Raw genomic sequence first — 12,641 nt, 5'->3', positions numbered from 1 at the left:
GATTCAGAATATGCCAAATCGACTGCTCTGCAAAAAATGCAATTCCTCAGAAGCAGGACATACAGCATGTTGTACTTATTTACCTACCTTGTATTCTGATATCACTCATCATAATTTATTCTGTATTAAATTTAATTAGCCATTATTATATCTTTAACAGTTTTACAATCAGTTATTATTATTACTAATAAATAAACAATAACATGAAACACTATTCTGTTATTAGACTTTTTTTCCTGCCCCTCAAAAAGCAGATTCACGTTCACATTCCCTGCTTTTTAGCTTCGCTAAACTGTCAACCTTAACCATTTAGACCAGGTTGCCTTCTGTTATCCTATTGGCATACAGGACTTTTAAATGTTCAAGATTCTTAATACAAAAATCTATTGCCATAGAAACAAATGTTATTCTAGAATCAGGTCAAGTGAAAAACTCTGTACACTTTCATTTTAATATTGAAAAATAACCACTATATCATGAAATATAAGCATCTTTGAAAGCATCTATCACTTCAGTTGATTTGTAACTTCTCATCAGTGTTCTGAGTTGGCCCATTTTTTTAAAAATGAAAGATCCTATTTCCCTTGCCTTTGAGAAATACAATTTTTAAAGATTCCATTTAGCATCCTTTATTGCGTTCCTACATCATAAAGTTATGCTTTATAGCAGCATAAAAAAGCTGTAAAATTAGCATCCTTGTAAACAACCTTCCATGCTCATTGGTGAAGCAATCTGTGATTTGTACTGATCTCTTAAATGTGACTTAAGATTACAGTATCCACAATTTCAAAGTTTTTTTTTTTAAGGCACTAACAAAACAAGGGAGAAAATGAAGTAATGTGAAAACAGTGAAAAGTAATCACTGATACTTTTGAAATTTGGACATTATGCTGCCAAGTTCTAGAATGAATTCTAAAATTACAGAAATGTCTCATTTTATATGAAACCCTAAATTAGTATATTTTCCTCTTCTTTAATACTTTATTGTTATATCAATAAGTATTCTTTAGAAAATGTAGAATTGAAATATTCTGTAAACTCACTCACCAACTGACCTCTAATTAAAATTCCTAGGGTAACATGTACATATGGGTTTTTTAATCATAGAAAATCCTGCCTTTTTATCCTCACCTTTGAGGAGATTCCATTGCATTCTCTTAGTTGAGTAATAATCACCATACATATGGTTCCTAAAATGCACATGTAGCCCAGTGATACAAAACTGTATTTTATGACAAGGGTGTTTTTAGGGTTTACACTCCGTGGCAACCAAATGAGAAATCATCCCATGGGGAAAAGGGGTGCCTTTCTCAATGCCTAGAAAGACCATTAAATTTCAAACCACGAGATTGATCTTGGTTAGTTTTCCAAAGCAAGCCTGTGCTATCGATTTGACTCCAAGTTTAAAACACACTGGCAACCTTCCCCATCAGACTATCAAAGAAACTGCAATTTTACTACTAGTTGGAGGAAATCCCCTGGGCACGTGTCTAACTTGGAGCCTAGCTGGCTCCAAGCCTAGACCCTGAGAGAAAATCGGAGGAGCCCAGCGGGGGAAGCCCTGACAGGTGCGACCTGCACCGGTGGTCCTGGACACTCCTCTTCTTTCCCTCTTTGCCCCCACTTGTAAGGTCCTGGGGTGTCTGAAGCCTGGGTTCGGGGACTCGGAAGGACGGGCTGCCTCTTTGGGAAGGCTGGGACGAGGCGTAGGCCCTGGGCGGAGAAAGAACCGCGGCGCCTCGCGTACGCTGGGTGCCTGGGACCAGTGGCGACCCTGGGCGGCGCGGGAAGGCAGAACTCCCGGCTCTGAAGGCCCAGGGTTCCACCCGCGGTCTCCTCCGGCCCACAGCACCGCGAGGGGCGCCTTCTGCTCCATCGTCGGAGAGAAACCCTAGAAGCCTATCAACCCTCGGGCTCTGCGTGGGCGCCGGCAGCTGCGGGCTTCTAAGCCCAGGGTGGCCCCAGAGCTTCTCCAGCCTCAGCTGGCCTGGGGCGCCTCCCGCCTGGCCTCCGCCCTTGTGGCCTTCGAACCGCGACTGGCGGCCTGTGGCCTTCCTGGCCTAATGCTGTTCCCCAACACACCGCCTCCCTGCAGAGGCCTCACGGTGCCGGCCATAAACTGAACCTAAGTCTGGAGAAGGTCCAAGGGCCCACGCGTCCCAAACGCCGCATGCGGTCAATGGAGAGCGAATATGAGAATCCCCCAAACTCTCTTTTCTCCCAAGAGATTCCCTCCCCCTTTCAATGTCACACCAAAGCCCATCATTCTCCATATGTCACATACTGAAAATGATTTTATTTTATCCATTTACATTTAACTTGATATAAACTTGTCCGGAAAAGTCAAATAATATGCTTTATATTAGCTCAAACATTTATTAAGAAAACCAAATTCCATAAATAAGCACAGACAATAAGTTAAAACATATCACAAATTGACCAGTATGTAACAAGAATGCTTTATCTACACAAAACATCCTATTTCACATGTTTGTTCATTCTTAGAAAGCGCTTCTGTTCTCTGGGTTTGGATTTGACCAGCACATGCAGAAAGAGCTGATTGTGTTTCTCTGTACAAAGTTGCAGGGTTGTAGATGTCCTAGCGCACCCATCGGCGGCCGGCAGGTGGCCGAGGGGCACAAGAGACGACAGGACGACCACAAAACAACCAAGGGCACAGAGCAGCGAGAAGAGAGAAACGGAAAAGGAAGCAAACAAACCCCAGTCCTGAAGGATCCAGAAAAGAGATGTGGCTTTTACTTTTACAAAAGGAAAATTTTGCTTGCATGTTTATTTTATTCTTCCTTATAAAGGCTTATCAAAATGGGTAAGATCACCTCGTCTTCATCACATAACTGCCTTAGTCTACTCCAGCCACCCGGTCCACTGGCATGTTCCTCCTGAGAAGCCTCCCCTCTGTACCCTCACACACTTGTGCTTAAGAAAATAGAAGTAAGATAAAACGAAAGCGTTCTTTTGCAAGCCAATAGAGGGTTGCATGAGTGTGACTAGATAGGGCAAGGGTAGTGTGGTGGGAGAGGAAAGAAAGGAGTTTTGAGAAAGAATACAAGCACAAATCAAATTATGTCAGTTTGGGCCCTCAGATGAGACGGTTGGTAGCAGATGCTTGTCCTCCTTTAAGACCAAAATCCCTAACATTGTGCTGTCCCTTGAACACGTCCGTGTATGACCTAGGAACACTGGTGTATGAGAGTGCGTGTGAGTGTGCGCGCGCGCGTGAAGTGTCCGAGCGTGAGCGAGAGCGGAGTGTGTGTGTTTCTGCCCACAAACCAGTCCATTGGTGTCTGATTTCAGATCCTGAGTCGACTCCCTGGTAAGTAAAATGGCGGGAAGGATGCTTTCTGCCAGGCGCGGGAGGGGCGTGAGGCGTGGGGAAAGGAGCCAGAGGGTAGGCACGGGGGAGCGGGGTCATAGGCGTCGTGTCCTAGGTGTCGCTGGGAACGCCGCCGGTCGGAAGGCCGGGAGGAGGGCGCGAGCACGGCCGGAGCGGGGGGGAGGCGGGGGTAGCGGGAAGGGAGGGATGAGGCGCTCCAGACCCGGCCGAGGGAGGAGTTGGATGGGAAGGGACGGGGACTCTGGGAGGTGGGGGGCCGCGAGCGAGCAAAATCAGGCGGAGGGGAGGCCTCGCAGGCTGGGGCTTGGGGAGAACCCGAGCGAGTGGAGGTGAGAGGCAAGGACTTGACAGACCCGGTGAAGGCCAGGGCGGGGCGGGACAGGATAGGGCGCCGGGCAGAGACCCGGACAGGGAGCTGGGGTCCCCGCGCGCGCCGAAAGGGCCTCGGGGCGGCCCTGGGGACGGCGCTGGGGCGGAGCGGGCTGGGGCACGGCTGCATTAAGTGAAGCTCATGGAGACTGTGTGCTCTAGCGCCTTGCGGCGGAGGGAGGCGATGCTTGTGCCCCGCCACACATCGCTGCTGTCCGGGGAGCTGCAGAGCTGGGGCGAACCGGAGACATTGCTGGGGCCAGGAAGGGAGGCGGGCACCATGCCGGGGAAGGCGGGCTGGTAGAGGTGCGACTGCAGCCCAGCGCCGTTGGAGCCCGCCAGGCTGTTGGACAGGCCCATGGAGTTGGGCGGCGGCCCGGCCGCCAGGCTGCACTGGGACAGCGACTGCGCCATGGCCTGCTGCCTACCCAGAGCCGGTGGCAGCGGCAGCTGTGACACGCCCGGCATGGCGGCCGCCGCCCAGCGGGTGTCGTTGGCATGGAAAGAGCAAAGGCTGTCGCCCATGGCAGCAGCGGCAGCGGCGGCGGCTGACGGGAACTGAGGCAGGCCTGGGGTGGGCAGCAGGGTGCCCGGTGCGCGGAACACGTTGGTTGTCTTCTTGCGCTTCTTCCACTTGGCGCGCCGGTTCTGGAACCAGACCTGGAGCAGGCGAAGAGGGAGAGAGACAGGGGACTGTTAGCGAGCCCCGCGGTCGTAGGGTTGTGGGGGCAGGGGCTTAAACGACGGAGTCCTTGTCTATACAGCCACTTAGCCACAGGCCAAACAACTGCAAACACACCACATTGGCTTGACACGCCCAATACCTAGCCAAAGATCCTGGTTCTCCACCATCTCGTGGCAACTGGAGCCCCTTCTACCCACCAAGCGCAGAATCACGCGTCTTCGAGTGATCATGCCCCAGAGCGTTTACGCGCAGTGCAAACACACCACAATGTGCAGTGTTCACCACGCCCCTGCACGCTGGTACATTCCGTGCAATGCACAGGTCTGCAGGCAGGCATGTGTCAAGGCTCGACCCACAGGTGTACAAATGAAGATAAACATATGTTCCCATGTGGCTTAATAGCATGTCTTATAACTCTGATGGGGTATAGAATTTTCAGAAATGCTGGAAATTTGGAAATTGATGAAGGGCCATGGATGACATAGACAGTTTCAAAATCGAAAAACAAAGGAAGCCCCTAACACCACAGTTGACAGAGCAGAGAGGTTAATATAGTGATCCGTGTGGGAAAGCGAGTGCCACTGAGCTACAGTGTTGTTTGGGTTGCCACAGTGACTTCTGTTTCCTCCCACAGCTCTTAGTGCCATGACCACAAATCTCCTGCCCCATTCCCAAACCATTTTTAAGGACACATTTGTCTGGGCAGAATCCTAAGCTGGAACCTGCCACCCCAGGGCTTTCAAGTCTTTTTTTTTTTTTTTTAAGTAACTTGCTGAGGATAACAAGGCCTCTGATAACCTCAAGTTGCCCTCTTTTCATTTATAAACTGAAAGTAAATTTTCTGACCAATACAAGTGAAAGCAGATTTGGTTTAAAACCCACACTAGTAATGAACAAATTTAATTTTTCTAAGGCAAACACAGATGTCTTTTTTTCAGGAAGTTGAGTTTGATGAAATGCATTCCAGATGAAAATGAGCCTCCTTCTTTTTCTTTACAGTAGCCCAGAAAAATCTTTCTACTAGCTAAATCTGTCCACAGATGTCCAATTCACTACCATAGGGAAAGAGTTCTATGTGGAAGATATTAAGTAAGCTGCCTGGCTAAGATAACTTCCCATCTCCACCTATTTCAATTTGATCTTTAAGGAAAAAAAATTGCCAGCATTCCTATTTGGCAGATTTGGAGTCTAAAATCTAGTCAACTGGAGATTTGCTTTGCCTAAATGTAAATGATGTGGGACACAGCTCAGGTACTGAGTTTCCTTTTAGAATTTAGCCAGCAGAGTGTGACCACCATACTTGTGGCCCAAAAGGAGGTTCAACCCATTAATCCAATCTATGTGGTGTTTATTCTGCAATCTCTAATATCAGGAGTACCAAGGCATACCTACCCCCATTCTCAGTAAACCAGCCAGGCACAATCTTGTATTCATACCCTTGCAAGCAAAGACATACTCTCCGCTTACTAGAGAAAACCACATTGCAATCTAGAATTATCTTTGAGTGGGCCTTGGCCTTCCTATCCTAACTAGTCATGGCCCACTACTATCTTTCTATCACATTTTCTACGTTGCTGCCTATTTCAGCATCAGCAATGGGCAAACAAGCTGCTTCCCTTTCTCCTTGCAGCCCTTGAGCTGTGGTGCAGTGGATTAATGAGGCAGCAGGACCCTCGATGGTGGATGGGATCAATGTGGTTGAATTGAGCTGTTAGAGGCCTTAGCTGGAGAGCAACCCTCAGATGACCAGGAGAGACTTGCAGTGTCAAATCCCTTTGCAGCACCCACCCAACACTGGATTGGGGTGAATTGGACAGGACAAGAGCCCTTAACAGAGACTGTCCAAATGGTTCCCACACCTCACAGGCAGCACCTAGATATATTTTGAAAGGTATCTTACAAAGTCAAAACCAGTTCCTAACACCCTACAAGTGCCAGTGAGTTCTGAAGTGTTTGGTTGTTTGAAGGGTGTAAAGTAGATGAAGGAGTGGAGAGAGAAGCAGAAGAAAGAAGGTGGGGGTGGAATTGCCCAGTAGAAATTTAATAGCAAATATCACTGCCAGAAAGGCTTCTGAATCTAGGATCTGCTCAGGCACAAGCGGAAAAGAACAGCTATTAAAGAACTAAATATTGTAGGAATAATCAAAAATTGTGCTCAATTACGTTTGAGGGTTAGTAGTCAAATGATGGCTACAAATTTTTTTATGTTTCATGGCTTACTGGGGTTGAGAAAAAAAAATCTGCATGGGATCTGAGCACCTTCGTTCCAAGCTATGATGCATATGTTTTTAAAATGTGAATGTTTCCACTTGAAAACTAGAGCATGACGGATTAAAATGCAGGCAAAACCTGAGGGAGATTTTCAGAATGCACAGATGACAACTGCAGGAAATATATTAACCGCAACCACGGGCCAACTTTGTACTCAGTTTGAATTGCAGCTCTTCTCAGAAAATGCTTAATACAACAGTGAGAATCTAATGGAGGTTGGAATCTAAAAATCCACTTTCATGATATCTGCTGTTACAGTAATATAGACATACTGTAAATGTATTTTAAAATATATAGCCCGTTTAATTCCCCAGCTATAAATGGCTCAGAAATAGAGAAAGAGTGGGAGAAAGAAAGAATATTACTTTTTTCCCCCTTTATGAAGATCTCATTGGAATCCAGCAAGTGATTAATGTGAAGATTTGGGAGGAAATCTGGGGAGCTGTATTAAAGCCTAGATCTCAGGTTCATTTCGATCAGCCAGCCGTGAACTCTGGGCCGAATTCATTACACTTTAATAGTGCTGGGAGAGGAAGAAAATGCAATTTCTCATTCCATTAGAAAACTAGAAAATACTCTCAGCTTGTCCCCCTATTAAGATGTGGCAGGTGACAGGGCCATTCTGGGGGACACGGTCAATGGAATTACAGCACATTATTTTTGTTCATATAAAATATTGAAAGGCAAGCCTGACTGTGCAGAAGTTATTTCACTGATTTGGTTTTTATGTAAATAAAATATTGAAAGTTAATTAATCCGTGCTAGAGACTAATGATTATGCTTATTATATTGCATTTGATCGCATAATTTGCATGATTCTCGCATTGCTGCTTAATAAGCCATTCCAGGTTATAAATAATTCTGAAATTGGTTTCTAATAATGGCATGCTATAAAAGGAATGGTTTTATTACACTAGCCAGAAAAGGGGAGCAATATCAGACATGGAATTGGCCTCCATGTGAGTAGAGGTGCTTTAATAAATACTTAGAAGTGTGATATATACCAAGTATAGATAAAAATAAGTATATTGGGTAATTTAGCCTAGAATCAAAAAGCATCTCTGAAAACATACAATTGCAATAAATTAAATGTTTAGATCATTTTTAATCAGTGCAGTGGCCCACATGCTGAAAAGAATGTGTGGCAATCTGTTAACTATAAAGAAAACTATGAAGTACTCATCATATAAGAACATAAACCAATTACTATTTAATTTGAATTTGGTCAAGGAGCAATGGTACAGTGAGTTGTGAAGTAAATACATTTTCCATAAATTATTTTGCATTACATTACATAATGTTAATCATTTTGAAATGTTAATTAAGAAGGTTATGTTGATCTGATTACTTTTTAAACTATGAAACATTATTTTTAAAAATATTGAAATTGCCATTCTATTAAATTGTTTCTATCAACAGCCTCAAGCTATTATCTTTGGTTGAACATTATGCTAAGACAATTAAAGTACTTTGTCTCTTTCTTCTTGCATATTCTTTTGTGTACTCTTAAAAAATAACTTTCTATCACATAGTTTGTATTTTATTTCATTTACAACTTTTTCTATTAAAAGAATCACTGTCATTAACCTTTGGAAGACCTAATAAAGTTTAATAGACCTCGTTTTCTTTTTTCATAAAATCAGTTGTCCAGTTATATTTTATTTGTGATTCTAAGTTCTATTTTAATTTGAACTAATTACCAGTATGTCTGGGTCAAAACACAGCATTTTTCTCTTTTAAACAACAATTAACCACTAACATTTCTCTTGAGGAACAAAAAAGCAAATTTGTGAATTTTGAACCTGCAGAATGACCCACAATCAAGAATTATAATGAGCATAGTTTTCTAATTTTGTATTTTGCAAAGGTTGAATTCAGTTTCAGATTTTTAAAAAGGTGAAAGTAAAAGATTTAAAGGATACTAGTAACAGATATCTGCACAATATAATTAGCAGTCTTTTGATGTGTAATTTTAGTGGCCCATAGTTCAGGCCTTTTGAAGTTCACTAACAAAAACACTCAGACTTATATTAAATAAAAATGCTAATTATTATGTTATATCCTGAATATTGCTTTATTAATTTGACCATTTAAATCCCTGATGACATTCATTACTACTAGAACAGAAGCATGTACTACTTTTCCCGTTTAGACTCTTAAAAATGCCAAATGGAAACAAACATTTAACACGGGAACACCTTCATTGCTCATTTATTGGATGATATACAAATTATTTGAGATATTTAAGATCAATCTATAAAAGCAGGTAGCATAGCTTTAACAAGTTAGGTTAACACCCAGGACACAGGACAGAGGACAGAAAATACCAATGTCCAAGGTAGCAAGATGATTTTCAGCACCCTGGATAGCTCAAGACTAAGTGCCTGTCTTGAAATTTCTCCTCCAGGCACCTGCCATAAAATATTTGATGTTATTTTCATGCTTTTTAAAAAGTAGAAAAGAAATTTGGGATTCATTAGGCTTGTGCTTTTGTACCCCAATTTTCAAAACAGTTATAGGTGTGATATCTAGATTACATATAATTTACAACTTGGGTGGCTGGATAACAACAAGGGGTCAACAATGATTGCGTTTACTTCCGATCAAGCTTTTTCCCCCTATGTGTGCCTTCTTCGGGTCGGGTATCTACAATGGAAAGCCTTCATTTCTCATCCAAACCCAAATTTCCTTAGGGGAACGTTGAAAAACAGACAAACCAAAACCCAGTGCCCACCAGCGGTTGGAGGATCTCCTGGCTACTTCCGGGGAATTGGTAGAACCTCTTGCAAACATCAAAGGTTAGGGTGTTTGGCCCGAGAGCTGCAAGAGTGTGATTTTAAGAGAATAAAGCCACACCGTGAAATCCGAAGGGGGCTCGCTCTCTCTCTCTCTCTCTCTCTCTCTCTCTTAAAAAAAAGCTTTATTTCCTCTCTTTTTATGCGTTCTGTATAATTGTTGCATTCCCCGTTTTATCCAAAAGCTTAACACAAATTCATTAGGGTGTAATGAAATACTTGTCAATAATAGAAGCTGGAGTGGAGGTGCACGCTGGGTTTTACCGCGTGAGAGACGCGGGCTTGCCTTCTCAGAAGGAAGAGTCGAACCCCGCTGCCCAACAAAATGGGACTTCACTTTTGAGGAATTTCAGGTGGGATGCGGCTATACTGTTGGGAGATGGGCCTTGCGTGTCCTTTGGAGGATGGCGATCTGGGCCAGTTTGGGGCAAGAAGAGGCTAACTAACCCAGGATCGTTTAGGCAGCTGGAGCAGAGCCCAGGAACTCAACAGGGAAAGGAAAGGCCCGGCTCCCCTTGCCCCAATCCTCCCGCCCCCTCCTTGCCTTCTGTCGGAGCGCCCAAACTCCGCATACCTGCACTCGGGATTCGGTCAACCCGATACGCAGCGCCAGCTCCTCACGCATGAAGATGTCCGGGTAGTGAGTCTTAGCGAAGCTCCTCTCCAACTCGTTGAGCTGTGCAGGAGTGAAGCGCGTCCGGTGGCGCTTCTGTTTCTGTTGGCCCTGCTGCTGACCGGCTTGGCTGGGGTTCGGGCCGCCCTGGGGCCCGGGCTGCTTGTCCGGGTCTTTGGCGCTCACCGCCAGCGAAGCCGGGGTAGAGCCCACTGTGGTGATATCCTCCCCAGGTAGCAGAGTTGCTCCCTCGACTGGGTCGGAGTTGGGCGCCAGGTCCCCTGGATGGCCCCCGGGGTCAGAGCCCCCCACGCCCAGCCTACACTTCACCGCCTCCCGATGGCCCAGCAGCTCGGCGGCATCTTTCATACCTGAGAAGGCAAGGGGATCGTGGTCACTACTCTCCTGGCGACGCCAGGAAGGACTATCTTCCCGGTGCGGTGATTCCTCGGCCCCATCTTCGGTACCCTCCGCGTTTAAGCTCGCCCTATGGACAAAACTCCCAGAGCGCTCAGCTGGGTTCCCCAGGATTTGGACAATTACGTTGGAATAACATCTGGCCCTTTCCCCTCTCTCTGCAGCTGACCCCGGTAGCAAACAGCACATGCTTTCGTTTCTCCCACAATAAAACGCTCCCAGGCCCGGCAATAAAACGTGCCTCCTAGTCCCTTTCATAAACCCTATCCCTGGCGCCCAGAGAGTAAATCCTTGGACATGGGAGGTAAAGGGGAGAGATAAAGAAAATTAAACGATTCTTGGTTCTTAGGTTGCTGCCTCACCTAAGCTAAGGCAAACTGACGGACTCTACCTCCTGCAGGATTCCCTCTCACTTTCGGAAGATGGATAAGTCTCCAAGACTTCCACCCCCCGAAATCAACCCAAATCAGCTCCGCCTCCCCCCTCAAATCTGAGAAAGTGTTTGGAAAATGGAATCACATCCATCACTAAAGAATCCCAAACCGGAAACCCAGAGCCCAGCGACCCAGATGGCTTAAAAGAAACTCGAGTAAACTCTACAGACATAACAGTGAATCAAACTTCAGAGAATTCAACTTTTCTTTCCGGAGAAATAAAAGGTTCGTTTCTCTCAGCCATTGGCAACGCTGGGTCCTTTTTAGAAGGTAGAGATGCCTGTGAAGATGAATTTGGCTTCTCTCCTTCTCAACCAGCACACTTAGCAAATCCACCTCGATGACAGCAATTTCTCCTTTTAAGCCAAATTTTTTATTTTATTTTATTTTATTTAAGAAAACAAATTCAACCATACTTAGAGGAGAAGGAGGAAAAGAGGTGGTGGGAGAGAGGAGAAAAGAGAAAGAAATCCCAAGTCAAAGCTAACAGGAAAGAAAAAAGAGAAACACCTCCAAACAAATTATCACGGGATAGATCGCCTTTGGAAAAAAAATAAAGGGGTGGGGGTAAGCAAAAATAAGAAAAACAAAAAGTAACACCATTCCCCAACTCCTTTTCTAGATCTACATATTCCATAGATTTTTTTAAAAGACGATGTTAAATCAAATTAAACTTTAATACTGCACAATTACTTTTAAAGAAATTAGTCCATTTAGGGCGCATTAAGGTAAAATAAGGAACAAATTGACAATTTCCTGCCCCGGCTTCTCCTGGCTGCCGGGGCCAGAGGCGCACACTCACCTAGCCTGGCGTCCAGGAGGTCGGCGTGAGACAGCATCGCGCACCGCTCCAGGGCGAAAGCTGTTCCCCCCCAAATTTTAGCGGCTTTAAGTTATTTAAAATAGATATAAGCTATAAGCTATACGATATAGATATATATAGATCACCTAAATGAAAGAAAATTCGGTTTGTGGTTAAAAAGGGGGCTTCTTGCATTATAATGTCCTTTAGAGAGACGGGGAGGTGCTTAACAGTTGAATGAACCCGTGAGCAGCTTGGCGAGGGGACCAATCAGGAGGGCAGCCTGCAAATGTCAGCGCCCGGAGAGTCCCCCACTCCGCCCGCCCGCCCGCCCGCGCCCGCCCGGAGGAGGCGGCGGCGGCGGCAACCCTGGCAGCTAGAGCCGGAGCAGCAGCTAAGGCAGCGGCGGATGCCTCGGTCTCACCCTGGGCTTCTGGGCCCGGCCTCCGTTAGTTCTTTTCCTGAGATTTTTCTCCCAGGCACATCTTTTCTTCCCCCTGTCCTGACCTGCTTGCTTCACTGGCGCAGCCGTGTCTCAGAGCTAGTAACTTCCTGGAGCAGGGGCAGGGAAGAGACCAGAGCAGGGCATGACCCCCGCGTGACCCAAGAGTCGCCCCCTGCCCGCGCGTTCTAGGCAACGTTGGCCTGCTCTGGTCAAGCCCAGGGCCCAACGCGGGCACGCGGCGGCCTCCAGACGATGCCTAGACTTTTCCGCTGCTCAGCAGGCCTGCACCAGAGATCCTGCCTAAGCCACGGGGCCTACCGACCACCAACCCTACCGCCGGCCTAGAGCGCCAAGAGGAGTCGGCTCCCCGGGTGCTGCGGGTGCCCGGTGTCGGCTTCCAGGACTTGAGTCAGGGTGCATTGGTGCGCTCTACACTCTTTCCACGAGGCTCAGTC

The 12,641-nt window shown here is 46.0% G+C and overlaps 1 protein-coding gene across 1 annotated transcript; it reads right to left on the bottom strand.

Annotated features, from left to right (window-relative positions):
• Positions 1–3,617: 3,617 nt before the first annotated feature.
• Positions 3,618–11,778, bottom strand: OTP (orthopedia homeobox; the record flags this gene model as incomplete). Its single annotated transcript, XM_081302620.1, has 3 exons — positions 3,618–4,384; positions 10,050–10,459; positions 11,742–11,778. 3 exons carry the CDS (start codon positions 11,776–11,778, stop codon positions 3,854–3,856), a joined length of 978 nt encoding a protein of 325 aa, XP_081158746.1. The 3' UTR covers positions 3,618–3,853.
• Positions 11,779–12,641: the final 863 nt, after the last annotated feature.

The sequence above is a fragment of the Spermophilus citellus genome (assembly GCF_964194105.1).
Source record: "Spermophilus citellus genome assembly, chromosome: 1".
Lineage (NCBI taxonomy): Eukaryota > Metazoa > Chordata > Mammalia > Rodentia > Sciuridae > Spermophilus > Spermophilus citellus.
The sequence above is the reverse complement of the archived record's forward strand: the minus strand, read 5'-3'. Positions and strand labels throughout refer to the sequence as shown.